Source organism: Pelobates fuscus, chromosome 2 (genome assembly GCF_036172605.1).
Source record: "Pelobates fuscus isolate aPelFus1 chromosome 2, aPelFus1.pri, whole genome shotgun sequence".
NCBI lineage: Eukaryota > Metazoa > Chordata > Amphibia > Anura > Pelobatidae > Pelobates > Pelobates fuscus.
The window spans coordinates 394,742,445-394,758,138 of NC_086318.1; the positions used below are offsets into that span (position 1 = coordinate 394,742,445).

General features: G+C 40.6%; 1 protein-coding gene across 1 annotated transcript in view; it reads right to left on the bottom strand.

Annotated features, from left to right (window-relative positions):
* Positions 1 to 15,694, bottom strand: part of RPS6KC1 (ribosomal protein S6 kinase C1) — a 154,799-nt gene that overhangs the window by 47,997 nt on the left and 91,108 nt on the right. Inside the window, exons 10-11 of the mRNA XM_063443840.1 lie at positions 4,099 to 4,146; positions 1,853 to 1,985 (exon numbers count right to left, since the gene is read on the bottom strand). Of these exons, the coding sequence (XP_063299910.1) occupies positions 1,853 to 1,985; positions 4,099 to 4,146 (181 nt within the window). The remainder of the gene's footprint in view (positions 1 to 1,852; positions 1,986 to 4,098; positions 4,147 to 15,694) is intronic.

Sequence of the window (15,694 nt, forward strand, 5' to 3'; positions counted from 1 at the left end):
GAGAGAAATGCTGCAATGGGTAGAACAGAACACAAGGAAGGGGAAGTTATACAAGAGTTACAAGGATCTCTCACTTCTTTAGACTGTTGGCAAGTGGGTAGGTGGACACCTACATTAAAGGACAATATAGGCACTGAGACCATTTCAGCTCATTGAAGTGGTCTGGGTGCACTGTCCCAGGCCCCTTAACCCGTCAAAGAAACTGCAATAAATACATTTCAGGGTTACCTATACGGGCTGCTAGGCGACTTTTGGTCGCTAGGCAAGGGGACATCCAGTGTCACCCAAAACCCAATAGGAAAGCAATGTATATTGCTTTTCTATGGGGAAATCCTAATGCGAGTGCAGCCATTGCCACGCACGCGCATTAGGACTCCCCAGCCGGATGACTTTGGCGGGGGAGGAGACCAGCACTGAGGGGCATCAGCGCTGGACCCAGGTAAGTGACAGAAGGGGTTTTTAACCAGAGTGCGTGGGGGGAGATATCGTTTGTTTTCCTAGCACTATAGTTTCTCTTTAAGGAACAAAGGCTAGAAAACACAGAAAAGTAAATATATAAATTTATTGAAATCTTAACTTTTATATAAGCATGCTTTTGGACTAAGTCTACCAAAAAATATGGCCCTTGGCCACAGGGGTCATGAGAAATAAATTGGCTTGCATTTAACGCTGGGAGTTAAACAGTGCCTCTATTTGAATTTCAGCTTCTAAATGGTGATTGGCCGCTGACATCACATGTGTTTATTGGCTTTTTGAACAATATCTTCCACTATGAGGGCCATTTATCAAAGTGATCTGAAAAATGCCAACTTAGAACATGTCTATACAGCCAGCTGCACACTAAAAAAACTACCATACAGCTAAACGTACTATTGCTTGGTAACAGAAAAAAAACTAGTCTACTAGTTGCATTGTGGTTTGTTTTTGTGTTCTGTTTTTTTTTTTTTTTTTAAACTGATTTATGGAAAGAAAAGTTCGGGAGGCAGATCTTATTGAATTGAGCAAGTTTATGTGCTTGTTCTCAGACTTGCATTCTTAAGAGCGTACAAGCATTAATGGTTAATCTAATTACATTTTTATTGGAAACAAAAAGGCAAACATTGCTTGACAACAACTCATTTGAGTCGAATCTTTGCATTTTCACTTACAATAAATGATGCACTGGATTAACCATTGAGTGCCTGGACCCTCTTATGTTTTCTAGTCTCCGTATTGGAGGTTGTCCAGGATAAAACGTGCACTCCTACACACGCCATTTACTCAAGAAAGCGACCTGCGAGTCGCCAAGACACGTCTGACAGACCATGCCTTACGATGTATAAGCATATATATAAATGACCAAAGGGACCTGCGAGTCCATGTTTTTCTTTTCCATGTTGAAAACAAACAAAACACAAAAATAACCAAAAAAAGGAAATGTTCAATAAAAACATATTTACAAAAAAAAACATGTGCACACCTCAATGGTGTTCAAGTAAATGGATTGTTCTCACACTGCTTTTGGAATTCAACTCCTACTATGGCCAGCTAGAGGCTATAGCTGATCTGAGATATAGCTAAAGGCTAACAATTCTAGTATGAATTTCTTTGGCACATAAACTTCATGGTAGAACCCTTACTACATCATGTGCATGTGATTATCTACAACTGGAAATCAGAACTTACACAATCAGAAAAATGATAAAAACAGCCAGATTGAATCATTTTAAGCGTGGAATTGCTGTGATTCTAAGGAAACCAAGTAAATGTTCACTTGTACTGAGAAGTGAAGGAAGAACAGAGGGGAATCGGATGACCTTACGTGTTCCAGATAAATGCTGCATTTGCAAGTGTCTTTGATACACTGACTGACCTTCTGCATGTTGCAGCACAAGGAACACCGACTCCTCCGAGATGATGTACTTGTGCAGACAGACCATGTTGGGCACACGGCGGGGGATGATGGTCTTTCGGTTCCCGGAGTACTCGCTGCTTTTCCTCAGACCCTGACAGAGAACAGAAAGGTCAGTTGTACCCTCAGCTTCCTTTGGTCCCTGCTGTGCTTTATGTTTATCAACCAAACTAATCTATCCAAGTTACTTAGGGCTTCAGAGAAGCTGCTCATCTGCTCCTCCATGTCCTTCGGTCCCCTGAGGCTCCGCTGATGGCATCTGGCAGGTATCCAGAGAACAGAAGATGGCACAAAGCTACCATTAAAATCAATTAAATGGGTCAACAATTTTATTAGAAACTCACTCTCAAACTAAGTCATCAGAGTGACAATCTGTGTACTTTACTTTTGACCTCTCCCTAGCTGTTTTTATTTTCATTGCATTTATTGTTCAACTAGACTCGGCTTTAACTCTCTAAGCAACAGACAGCTGTGCAGGAGGACTGCTAAACCCGCTGGAACCCTGAGGGTTAAATGCTATTTACACTGTGTGCACTTGATTCCCCATGCCACCCAAAAAACAGGTAGAAACACTATATTTTTGGCTTTTTGCAAAATATTCAATCATTGGGCCGTTTTGATCTGATCGCATTAATATGTCAAGGATTCTATAATTTATAATCTAAATGTAACAATCACCTGAAGTTGCATCCTATTTGATACAAGAAACAGCAGGCACATTTGCAAGTTACCAAGCATGCGTAATGTGGAATATATTCCAGAATGCCTAGTGTGCAAACACGCGCCGGGAGATGATGATGTGTGATGGGGAACATCTTTTTATTTTACAGATCCACATGAGCAATTAAATATATATATATATATATATATATATCTCCAAAAGTACAAGATAGCACTCCAGTCTGTGATACAGACTGAAAGGTTGATTTTTATTTTGAGCTAATAAAAGCTAAGTTTTATTCATTTGACTTGGAAGTCCCTGGAGTGCCATCTTGTACTTTTGGATATATATATATATATATATATATATATATATATAATTGCTCATGTGGATCCGTTAAAAAAAAAAAAAAAAAAAATGTATGCATGTTCAGGTGAGTGCATATATTACAATGTTAAACAAAAATCTGCACACCAGTCAAGCCATAAGACTTGCTTTTCCCACAGAAATCCCAAAACTGCAGCGATGTTACAACCGCAAAGGATTCTGGGTGGGCATATGCAAATTAGTTTAACAAAGAATAAAAATGTTGCCTCATTCCATTTTAAACATGGATTCCTTTTAATCTGTGTTTGCAGTATACAACTGCTTGGAACACAATTTAGGAAAAGATGCAAAACCAGTGAACCCCTCATGGACAGCCGTTTCGTTGTTAATGCAACTCATCAGCATGAGGTTGGTTACTGGTTTGCTTATTGAGGCTTGGTAGTGCTTGGGAAGCAAAATCCAAATAGGTTATGGTGGGGAAAAATTGTTATTGAAAACCCCTTCCACCTGAAGTCTGTGGATAGTTAATACAATGAGGCAAAAATGTGATTCTTTGTGAAACTAATTTGCATATGCCCACCAAGAATCCTTTGCGGTTGTAGCATTGCTGCAGTTTTCTGTGGGAAAAGCAAGTCTTACATTGTATTAATTATTCACAGACTTCAGGTGGAAGGGATTTTCAATCACAATTTTTCCCCACCATAACCTATTTGGATACATATATTCCACCATCATAGCGTGCTCTTGTCAGAATGTTAACTAGTGTCCTGGCATCACCCTCACTTAATGTCAATCAATGAAATAATGGGCCCGCAGACCACCCCCAACTATAAAGGACCGTAAACATGAAGGGTTATTCACAAAAAAAAAAAAAAAAAACACACTATGAAACTTTTAAAGACAGAAGAGTTGAGCAGGAAAATGGCGGACTTGGGGATTTTTCTTAACTAAGCTATCTCGGCCTGTAATTTCTAGTTCTTCATAAATTCCTGACATTTTTCTTTTTAATTCTGCAATGCCCATTTTTTTTTACTTGAAACAAATAGTAAGCAGGAGGTATAATTGCAAAACAACCATATTTCTTAGACTGTAATAAATTACATAGGTTTCTATGATCAGAAACAGTTGTATGTGTGGATTGTGCATGGAGCATGAATAAAATAAAAGATAAATATTTCATAAATATTACAAAATAACAATGAGAAAAAAATATTCTTACTTTTAAAATAAATGTTTCTTGGGTGTTTGTATCCAGAACAAGCAGGACCTGTCAACAGAAATATAAAAGTTATATTAGCATTTCTTATAAACAGATCTGGAGATCTAGGGGGCCAGTCCACATGCGGACATATAAATGGAAAAGGGTGGTGAAAAAAGACCTCCCTGCCTGTCAGGAATTAACCAACCCACAGAGTCTGCAAATGGGCAGGAAGTCTGTGGGCTGCAGTAGCTGACCCAGAGTCCCCTAACTTTTCCATGGGAACTGCAATCAGTTTATCCATCTTGATATATGCACTATGGTGCATTAGAAAACATGATGGATTGATAATCCAATATAGCAAACAAAAAAGATCTTAGTACTCAAGATAAGTGATACTGCAGTCTTTAAAGGGACACTCTACGACCACTAAAGCATTTTAGCTTGTTGAAGTGCTTTATGTGTGAAGAGTGTGTCCTCTTTTTTCATTTACAAAAAGTGCAGATTTCAATTGGAATGGAGACATTTATAAATTAACCTTGTTACCTCTTGTTGCCAAACAACCAGTCCTGTTACGTCCTGGTTGTTTAGCTTAGTGGAGCTTACTCAAGAGGCAGCAATTGCCCAGAGCACCTGTCTTGCAAAAACTTCTCATTGAGCTGCATTGGGAAGTCTGTGATTGGACAGCCACAGGAAGTCTGGGTGGTGTTAGAAGGTGTAGGACATGCAAAGGTAGCAGACAAGAGATCTGCAGAAAGCTGTTTTTAGATAAACACCCAGTAAAAATGCATTATTAAAGGATCACTATAGTGTCAGCAAAACAAAGCAGTTTTCCTGACACTATAGTGCCCTGAGGGTGCCCCCACCCTCAGGATCCCCCTCCCGTGGCGCTGAAGGGGTTCAGCAGCTTACCTTAATCCAGCGCCAGGCTCCCTCGGCGCTGGTGACTTCTCCTCCCGCTCCGACGTCAGCTCCCCGTCGGACGTCACAGGAGCCGAATGCGCATGCGCGGCAAGTACCGCGCGCATTCAAAGTGTTCATAGCATTTCTCAATGCTTTCCTATGGGCGCTCTGCGCGATGGAGGCATAATATGCCTCCAGTGTCGCAGAAGCGCCTCTAGTGGCTGTCCGGAAGACGGCCACTAGAGACTGGCTTAACCCCTAATGTAAACATAGCAGTTTCTAAGAAACAGCTATGTTTGCATCTGAAGGGTTAAAACTGGAGGGACCTGTCACCCAGACCACTTCAATGAGCTGAAGTGGTCTGGGTGACTATAGTGGTCCTTTAAATGCATCTTGTCATCGGTTGTATATCTATCAAATAGTAACATTTATTTTATTTTTTTAATGTTCTTTTTTGTATTTGGGAAGTGGAGTGTACCAACTTTACTATAAATCAGGTACAAAGACTGCTCTTACTAAGCATGGCCACAGAGTGTCATGTGAGTGTACATGAGGTAGTGTTTTAGCCTACTTTAGAAGAGGCATGCGGGTCATTGGTGATGACATTGCTCTGCACAGTGAATCCCCGTATATACTGAGTGACACAGAATGCTCTGCACAGTAAATCCCTGTGTATATTGAGTGACACAGAATGCTCTGCACAGTGAATCCCTGTATATGCCGAGTGACACAGAATGCTCTGCACAGTGAATCCCTGTATATACTGAGTGACACAGAATGCTCTGCACAGTAAATCCCTGTATACACTGAGTGACACAGAATGCTCTGCACCAGGGATGTATTAACCGCGAGGCAAACAAGGCAAAAAAGGCCGCCCCAAACACCCAGGCCTTGTGGCTAACTGACATGCTGGATGGGCTGGCTGCTAGGGGCGGGCGGCGCTGGCGAGGGAGCACTTTCCCCTGAGCTCACTGCTCAGCTCCCTCGCGCCGCCAACAGAGTGAGGCTGGGAGCCGGAATATGACATCATATTCTGGCTCTGCCTCTCAGCCTCACTCTGCGGGCGGCGCGCGAGGGAGATGAGCAGACAACTCAGGGGAAAGTGCTCCCTCGTCAGCGCCGCCCGCCCGCACCTAGCAGCCAGCCCAGCAGCCCGACCGGCAGCCCCAGGGAGAGGGAGAACCCCCCCCCCAAAAAAAATTCCTAAAGGTAAAAGGTAAGGAGGCTGGGGGGGGTTAAATAAATAAAATTTAAAAAGTGAGTGTTAATGTGAGTGAGTGTGTTTGTCTGCTAGTGCTTTTTTTGTCTGCTAGTGTGTGTCTGTCTGCTAGTGTGTGTCTGTCTGCTAGTGTGTGTCTGTCTGCTAGTGTGTGTCTGTCTGTTAGTGTGTGTCTGTCTGTTAGTGTGTGTCTGTCTGTTAGTGTGTGTCTGTCTCTCAGGGTTAGTGTCTCTCAGGGTTAGTGTCTCTCAGGGTTAGTGTCTCTTAGGGTTAGTGTCTCTCAGGGTTAGTGTCTCTCAGGGTTAGTGTCTCTCAGGGTTAGTGTCTGTCGGTTAGTGTCTGTCGGTTAGTGTGTGTCTGTCAGTGTGTGCCTGTCTGTCAGTGTGTGCCTGTCTGTCAGTGTGTGCCTGTCTGTTAGTGTGTGTCTGTCTGTTAGTGTCTCTCAGGGTTAGTGTCTCTCAGGGTTAGTGTCTCTCAGGGTTAGTGTCTCTCAGGGTTAGTGTCTGTCGGTTAGTGTCTGTCGGTTAGTGTCTGTCGGTTAGTGTGTGTGTGCCTGTCTGTCAGTGTGTGCCTGTCTGTTAGTGTGTGTGTGTCTGTTAGTGAGTGTGTGTGCCTGTTAGTGAGTGTGAGTGTGTGTGCCTGTTAGTGAGTGAGTGTCTGTTAGGGAGTGTGAGTGTGTGGGTCTGTTAGTGAGTATGTGTGTGTATTTAGAATGCTGGGCAGGGGGGAAGGGTTGGGTGGGAGTGGCGCGCGTGGGGGTGCCTGAGTTTTGTCCTGCCTAACATGTTTACCCACTGCACTGTGCTGTGTAAATAGCTAGTAACAGGTTTACCCACTGCACTGTGTAATTACCTAGTAACATGTTCACCCACTGCACTGCGCTGTGTAATTACCTAGTAACATGTTCACCCACTGCACTGTGTAATTAGCTAGTAACATGATCGCCCACTGCACTGTGCTGTGTAAATAGCTAGTAACATGATTGCCCACTGCACTGTGCAATTATCTAGTAACATGTTCACCCACTTCGCTGTGTAATTAGCTAGTAACATGTTCACCCACTGCACTGTGCTGTGTAAATAGCTAGTAACATGTTCACCCACTGCACTGTGCTGTGTAAATAGCTAGTAACATGTTTACCCACTGCACTGTGCTGTGTAAATAGCTAGTAACATGATTGCCCACTGCACTGTGCAATTATCTAGTAACATGTTCACCCACTTCGCTGTGTAATTAGCTAGTAACATGTTCACCCACTGCACTGTGCTGTGTAAATAGCTAGTAACATGTTCACCCACTGCACTGTGCTGTGTAAATAGCTAGTAACATGTTTACCCACTGCACTGTGCTGTGTAAATAGCTAGTAACATGATCGCCCACTGCACTGTGCTGTGTAGTTACCTAGTAACATGTTCACCCACTGCACTGTGCTGTGTAATTAGCTAGTAACATGTTCACCCACTGCACTGTGTAATTAGCTAGTAACATGTTCACCCACTGCACTGTGCTGTGTAATTAGCTAGTAACAAGTTCACCCACTGCACTGTGCAATTAGCTAGTAGCATGATCGCCCACTGCACTGTGCTGTGTAATTAGCTAGTAACATGATCGCCCACTGCACTGTGCTGTGTAATTAGCTAGTAGCATGATCGCCCACTGCACTGTGCTGTGTAAATAGCTAGTAACATGATCGCCCACTGCACTCTGCTGTGTAATTAGCTAGTAGCATGATCGCCCACTGCACTGTGTAATTAGCTAGTAACATGATTGCCCACTGCACTGTGCTGTTTAATTAGCTAGTAACATGTTCCCCACTGCACTGTGTAATTAGCTAGTAACATGTTCACCCACCGCACTTTGTAATTAGCTAGTAACATGTTTACCCACTGCACTGTGTAATTAGCTAGTAACATGTTTACCCACTGCACTGTGTAATTAGCTAGTAACATGTTTACCCACTGCACTGTGCTGTGTAATTAGCTAGTAACATGTTCCCCCACTGCACTGTGTAATTAGCTAGTAACATGATCGCACACTGCACTGTGCTGTGTAATTAGCTAGTAACATGTTTACCCACTGCACTGTGTAATTAGCTAGTAACATGATTGCCCACTGCACTGTGCTGTGTAATTAGCTAATAACATGATCGCCCACTGCACTGCGCTGGTTAATAAACTAGTAATGTAAAAATAAAATATCTATCAATAGTTGGGAATGATTGAAATGTAATTACAATTAAAGCTAAGTGTCCATATGTCAAAAATCAGCCAGTAAACAAATTACAATAAGAGGGATGTGTAAAAAAAGAAAAAAAAGTAAAACAAAAACAAAAATAAAATATAAGATTAAAGGAAAAAGGGCCTAACTTTTTATTTTGGTTTAAGTAGCACATATCTTGTTTGAGGTGTTTGTTTTCATTTTTCATTGAACAGCTAATCACTAAAAGCCACTCCTGATACAAACGCGAGCATTTACCTTTAAATCTTGACACAAGCAAGGATGTAATTTGTTGTATTAGACATGAGGATTTCTTGATTCAGATCCCACATTTTATAATCACATTTATTAGTGCATCGTCTGCTGTCCAGCATTGGAGGCCAGAATTGTCATGGGCATCCTGCTGTGGATCTTGGGATAGAGCTGGGACTCTGTTGGTCGCAAACCAAAGGACAAACAGGCCATTGGGGAATATGCCAGCTGTTACCTTGCACTGCTATCCAGAAGGGTCATCTTCAGCTTGAAGAAGCGGGCAATCTGCAGACTAATTACAAGTCCTTGCATACACACATTGCCCAGTAAGAATGGTGACTTTCACAGAGAAACACTCTTGGTAGAGATGCAAATGATTCACAGTGCTGGGCAAGCCACATAGCATTGATTTGCCAATAATGCAGAAGGTAAAGATGCTAAATGCATTATCCAGTAACACTAGCGAAGAAACAAACTCAGACTCCAGAAATCCTCGGCCAAATCTTTATAAATCCAATTATTCTTCTCCCTTCATATATTTATTGTCTTTACTATTTTTAGAATACACAACTTTAGATGACAGTTTATGTGTACACATGTACGCAGACGACACCGTAATCTATGCAAGCAAATCCAATCTACCGCAACTTGAGGCTGTGCTCCAAGACCAGTTTACAGAGGTAGAAAAGTGGATCACAAAAAACAAAACTGTCCCAATGATCTTAGGAACAGTACCTAAATTACACAAATTACACAATTCCCACCTACCCATCAAAACAAAATCAAATAGCACACTGACCGCAGTCTACTCTTTCAAATACCTGGGTATGTTGTTAGACCCCAATCTATCTTTTGGCCTCCACATAGAAAAACTTGCATCTAAACTTTATCCAAAACTAGGTGTCATGTACAGAAACAAATCCTGCCTAAGCCCTACAGTAATGGAAAAGTTTGTACAGCAAATGCTGATGCCAATCATGGATTATGGGGATGTAGTATATGCACCTGCACCGCAAACCCACCTCAATATATTGTATAACTCGCTCTGCCGATTTGTGCTACAATGTAATTACAGGACCCACCATTGTGACATGCTAAAAGAACTAAACTGGCTGTCGCTGGAATCCAGATGCACCCTTCATCTTTCCAGTCTTGTGTTTAAGAGCTTTTCTGGGAAGCTCCCATCCTACCTGAGCAGAATGCTCTCCTCGGCTGTTCCCACATCCTATAACCTCCGATCCAGTAGCAGCACCTTATTTAGTCTACCTCAATTCAAAATGAAAGCAGCCCGATCCTACAGAGCACCGCAATTATGGAACGACCTGCCACACAATTTAAAATCTTCCCCAAGCCTAAAGTCCTTTAAGAGATCCCTCTCTACATACCTCAAAACAGAATGTGCCTGTCATGGTTAATTATATATTTCCTACCTGTTCTATGTAAAATTTTGTATATATTGTGTATTAATATTGTTTTTGTATTTTATTGTACCCTTATGTATCAATGCAATGTTTTGTGGACCCAGGACATACTTGAAAACGAGAGAAAACTCAATGTATCTTTCCTGGTAAAATATTTTATAAATAAATATCACAAAGACATCATAAATATATCAGAGGATTTATGAAACAAATGCAAAGGAGTAAGGTTGCGCCTTATAAAAATTGGAGTATTCAAAAATATTTAACAAAGATAAAATACCCAATAAAACATATAAAATGCAAATAAAAAAGTATATAAAAGGATAGAATATAAAAGTCTTAAGAAGAACAGCCAAACTGGATAAGATTAGACGTTCTTGATGATTAGGTTCTTGTAGTTCCAGAGGTACATGCAAGACATAAGAAGAGAGACTCCAATGGTACCGTATATAATGAGGTATATATAGAGTGCTTTATGGGTTTAATTCTACTCACATTTACCAGAACTATGTCCAGCTCTGGTGTGTATAGCGTGAAGTGGAATGATCCCCACTCCTAGGATATGCGTGGTAGATAATTTCTCCAAATGTTTCAATGTTGACAATTCCGGACCGAGAAAGTAAAAAATGGTAAATATAGTGCTCACTGTATCAAATAAGTTTAAAGATAATTTTCTGTAGAGGAGATGTACTCACATTTCTTTGAGCAGGCTTACTGCTCGATGAATAGGGCGCTGGTGGTATATTCCCCACCTAGGATTCTTCAGTCCTTGCTTGGGGTGGTAAAATCAGGATGCCAGGTATAGAGAGCATTAAAAGATTCCGGTAATTTGTAGGAACGAAGCAATAGAAAAACTAAGTCCAGTATTGACTAAAGCTGGTAGTAATAGAAGATCAGGATTTCCAGGTTGGTTAGGCAGTGTTCAGTAAGTGAGGAAAGTTGAAAAGGATGAATTGGGATGGTTCTGATAGTATCAGGATTTCAGAGTAGGAGCCAGGACAAGAAGTCTTGTCCACTTCAGGGCACAAACTTCAATCAATGTAAAGGCCTGCTCAAAGAAATGTGAGTACATCTCCTCTACAGGAAATTAGCTTTAAATTTATTTGATACAGTGAGCACTATATTTGCCATTTTTTACTTTCTCGGTCCGGAATTGTCAACATTGAAATACTTGGAGAAATGATCTACCACGCATATCCTAGGAGTGGGGATCATTCCACTTCACGCTATACACACCAGAGCTGGACATAGATCTGGTAAATGTGAGTAGAATTAAACCCATACAGCACTATATACTGTACCATTGGAGTCTCTCTTCTTATGTCTTGCATGTGCCTCTGGAACTACAAGAACCTAATCATCAAAAACGTTTAATCTTATCCAGTTTGGCTGTTCTTCCTAAGACTTTTATATTTGCATTTTAAATGTTTTATTGGGTATTTTATCTTTGTTAAATATTTTGGAATACTCCAATTTTTTTAAGCGCAACCTTACTCCTTTGCATTTCTTTCTCCGTAAACTGTGGGGTATCAAGAGGGAACCCCTTCTACTGGAAGGTGTGCTGCCTTCCAATATAAAACCTATATAGCGCTGATCCTTTTGTGAAAACAATTTATGAAACAAGTAGGTTTTTCCATGACAGATTCAAATCTGAATTTAAACGTGGTTCCGCTTAAAGCATTTTTCCATAATGGCTAATTAAGAAAATAATTATAACTCCCATTATGAAGAGAGCTGAAAAAATCACTTTACCCCCTTAACTCTATCATCACCCAGGCTGCGCTTATACACCTGATCAGTCAGTGATGCAATCCGTGGACCAGCAGGGTGTCACTCTGCAATACCCGCAGTAAACTGTCCAAGACTGGCAATTGGCGTTCGTCTCAGGATCATAGAAACACTTCACAAGCTGGCCTGTTCGGGTCTATTTCTTTAAACCCTAAAAGTCCCAAGGCTGTTTTTAACTCCGTTATTCTTCCAGAATAATCCTGTGAATGTTAAATCCACTTTTAATTCACTTAGAATTCCCAACAATTCTTACTTTATTAAATAACCTTGTATGAAGACAGCAAGATCATCTATGAAATTTAAAGGGTTAAAAAGGGCTCAGTGCCTCGTTCCAGTGCGATGTCACACTTCATGATTGTATCAGGATACCATTCACAATGCAGTAATAAATACGGGAGCATATGCAATTTTTTTTCTAATTATTATTATTTTTTATTTTTTTTTAAATATGCCCTTTGACTGTCAGTTTTTCCCAAACAGGTGTTGGCTAAATGATTATAAATTGGCCCCTGGATACACCTCTTCAGCTGAGCAGTACAGGACTGGTGCTAATATAATTAGACCTGAAAACATCAGGCTGCTGAACGCTTCCCATCTGTTTGGCAATAATGTTTAGTTAACAATAGTCTTTAAGAGAAGCACCTTCAGCTACGGCTTTTCAGATAGATTCATGACATCGATTTTAACCCTTCTGAAGAGCTGAAATCGTGAAAGAAACGAGACAAGTTACTTTGAGAGCTATTCCCAATGAGAAGAAAGTGCCATTCAATAGAAAAAGTGAGCGGCTAATTAGCTCTCTTAGAGCGGCGGACCACAGCTATCTGGCACTGCAAGGGACAAGACTGCTTTCATATATCCAGACAAAGCCTTTTCATAAACGCAGCTAAACAAAAAATGACAATTCATTTATCAAACAAACAATTGGATGGCCGAAAGGACCTGAATGTGTTATTTATATGATCTACCGTATCTAAACCGTAAAATGTTTTCACCAATCCCACAAGTGCATAAACTATCAGTCTATGTTCACCTCCATTTTATCCGTCTGGTTACTACTCTACGTATCGTTCGCTGAGTGCTCAAGTTTATCTGTTCCAGGGTTTAATGTGATTACTGATTAAGGTGGTTTGAAGCACCACAGTTAAAGAACATCTGTCGTGACAAATAAGCCATGATAAATCATTTGAGAAATCAATATAAGGAGTATACAGTGTACATAGCAAAATGCATGGGTAAAAAGGTTATTCAAAAACATTTTTCTTTTAGTCTTTAGATTAAAGGCACAATTGCTGCTTCCAAAACGCATCAGCCACAATTCAAGTAAGCTATCAAAGGTGTAGACACAGAGAAAATGTCACTTTTTAATCAAGGTCAGTAATAATACGGATGGCTTAAAAAAAACATAAATTGATTTCAAAATAAGCTCAGATTTAACTTAAATCCTAATAAAGAGGTGTGATGTTTTAGATACAATATGTAGATATGTTATATGTATAGGATATTCCTGCATTGGTTGTATGGCTACCTGGGAGATGCTAATACTTTATAAATGATGGATGATAATAAAAAAAAAATAATAGAAAAAAAACATGGATTTGGGAGGCTTTAACAACACCTTCCAGGAGTGAAAGGGTTTAGATGACAATAGTTCTGCTAATAAAGCTTTCAGAAATGTATTCAAGCGAAGGTCTTGCATAAGGGAAGACTTGCCTCTGAACATCTGGAGATCTTCACATTTGCATGCATCACTCTTAGCGTTAGTTGTTTCTTAATGAACAATTCTGGAGATGAACATTAATATGATAGCTTCATTCACAAAGGATCATAAGTAGCCAATTTTGTGTATATTTTTTTTCCCTTCGTGCTGACACTAGTCCAAGCACTAATGAAGCACTAAGCATAAAGGTCAGTAAAATGGCTTTAATAACTCCTCCAAAACTGTTCACTGCCAACAAAGAGTGCAGTAGATTTCATGCACACAAGCGCGCACAAAAAAAATTAGAAAATAAAACAAACATTCTGCAAACAAAACCTCTGCATAAAAATAAATCATTGCAGTTCATTGGTTTGCTCAGTAGTTGAGTAAGAATGTAATTCTCTCTTAATTTCGCGCAATTGTTCTGTCCGTGAAAAGATTCTTATTAAATCTATCTCCTGTTTTGTGATAAAATATACTACAGTATAACAAAACAATTACTAAATAATTCCCTTTGAAGGAACACCTTACGGGGTAAATACTTAATATATTCCTTCTTCTTGATGTGGTTTCCACCATAGTTTATCTAGTGGAGTATTAGCATAGAGTAACAAAAGGACACACAGCCGCTCCTAAAAAATAATGGCTACTTGTGGAACCTGTGCAACACGTGACAGTCTCATCTGCTCCATAGTCTCCAATATACAATTGAATAGTAGGTCCTCTGATCCAATACCGAATAAAAGCAGCCATAAGGACCACCTTTAATAGGCTATTCAGTTCCTCAATTAGATGCTATTAGCCTCTTTTATTTTACAGTCCATTGTCCGTATCTCTTTCTTGAAGACATGCATGTTACTTGCACCTTGATGTAATGTGGACACAGATATCTCACCAATATTTTAGGTTTTGCCTTATGCAGTGTGTTTTTTTTTCCTTTTATTCCAACTTTAATTACTTGAAGTGCTACACTTACTAAAACAGTGATGTTATGGCCCACTTTTAAATAAATCCCTCAAAGTGCTCCCATTTTAAACATAAGGTGGGCTTGTTAGAATGACTTAGGCCAAATGAGAAACTAGAGGACAAAGGGTATCTATTGAAATTGCAGGAAAAAAATGCAAACCTCTGGCTAGAATTGAAACATCTCCCATAAATCTCTGCCAATTAAACATTTTGTGGCTTATGGATATTTTAATATTTAACCTCTGACAGGCAGGCATAGGAGTTTCAGCCCAGTAAGCACTGTAGGTTAGCTATTGACATACCACTGTGGCTTGAGCCAAAGGGTTGACTGAATAACACCAATTCCAAGTGCATTGCAGGGCTGTATAAAACACCTGGACTGTGTCTATGGTGTGACTATATTATTATTATTATTTTATTATTTATATAGCGCCAACAAATTCCGTAGCGCTGTACAATGGGTGGACTAACAGACACATAATTGAGATCACTGGACGTACTGGAACAGAGGGGGTTGAGGGCCCTGCTCAATGAGCTTACATGCTAGAGGGAGTGGGGTATAGTGACACAAACGGGTTAAAGTAGGGGAATTAAATAGTTTGTTAGAGAAGGGTTTATTGAGTGCTTGGTAGGTCATTTTTGACAGTTGCAGGAAAGGAGTCATGGGGTGGGGGATGAGAAGCCTGCTGACAGTTTAATTGATACGCTTTAACGAAGAAGTGAGTTTTCAAAGATTTTTTGAAGGAGTGGAGGCTGGGTGAAAGTCTGATTGAGGAGGGAAGTGAGTTCCACAGAATAGGTGCAGCCCTAGAGAAGTCTTGAAGGCGAGCGTCAGAGGTGGGGATCCGGGCAGAGGATAGGCGTAGGTCTTGGGATGAGCGCAGGGGTCTCGACGGGACATACTTGTGTATGAGGGAGGATAGGTATGTTGGAGCAGCATTATGTAGGGATTTGTAAGCAAGTGCCAGAATTTTGAATTGGGCCCTATATCTAACTGGAAGCCAATGCAGGGACTGACAGAGCGTGGAGGCGTGGGAGGTGCGACCGGACAGGAAAATAAGCCTCGCAGCCGCGTTCTTTACAGATTGCAGTGGTGCAAGCTGGGAACATGTAAGACCGGTCAGAAGGGGATTGCAGTAGTCGAGGCGAGAGAGA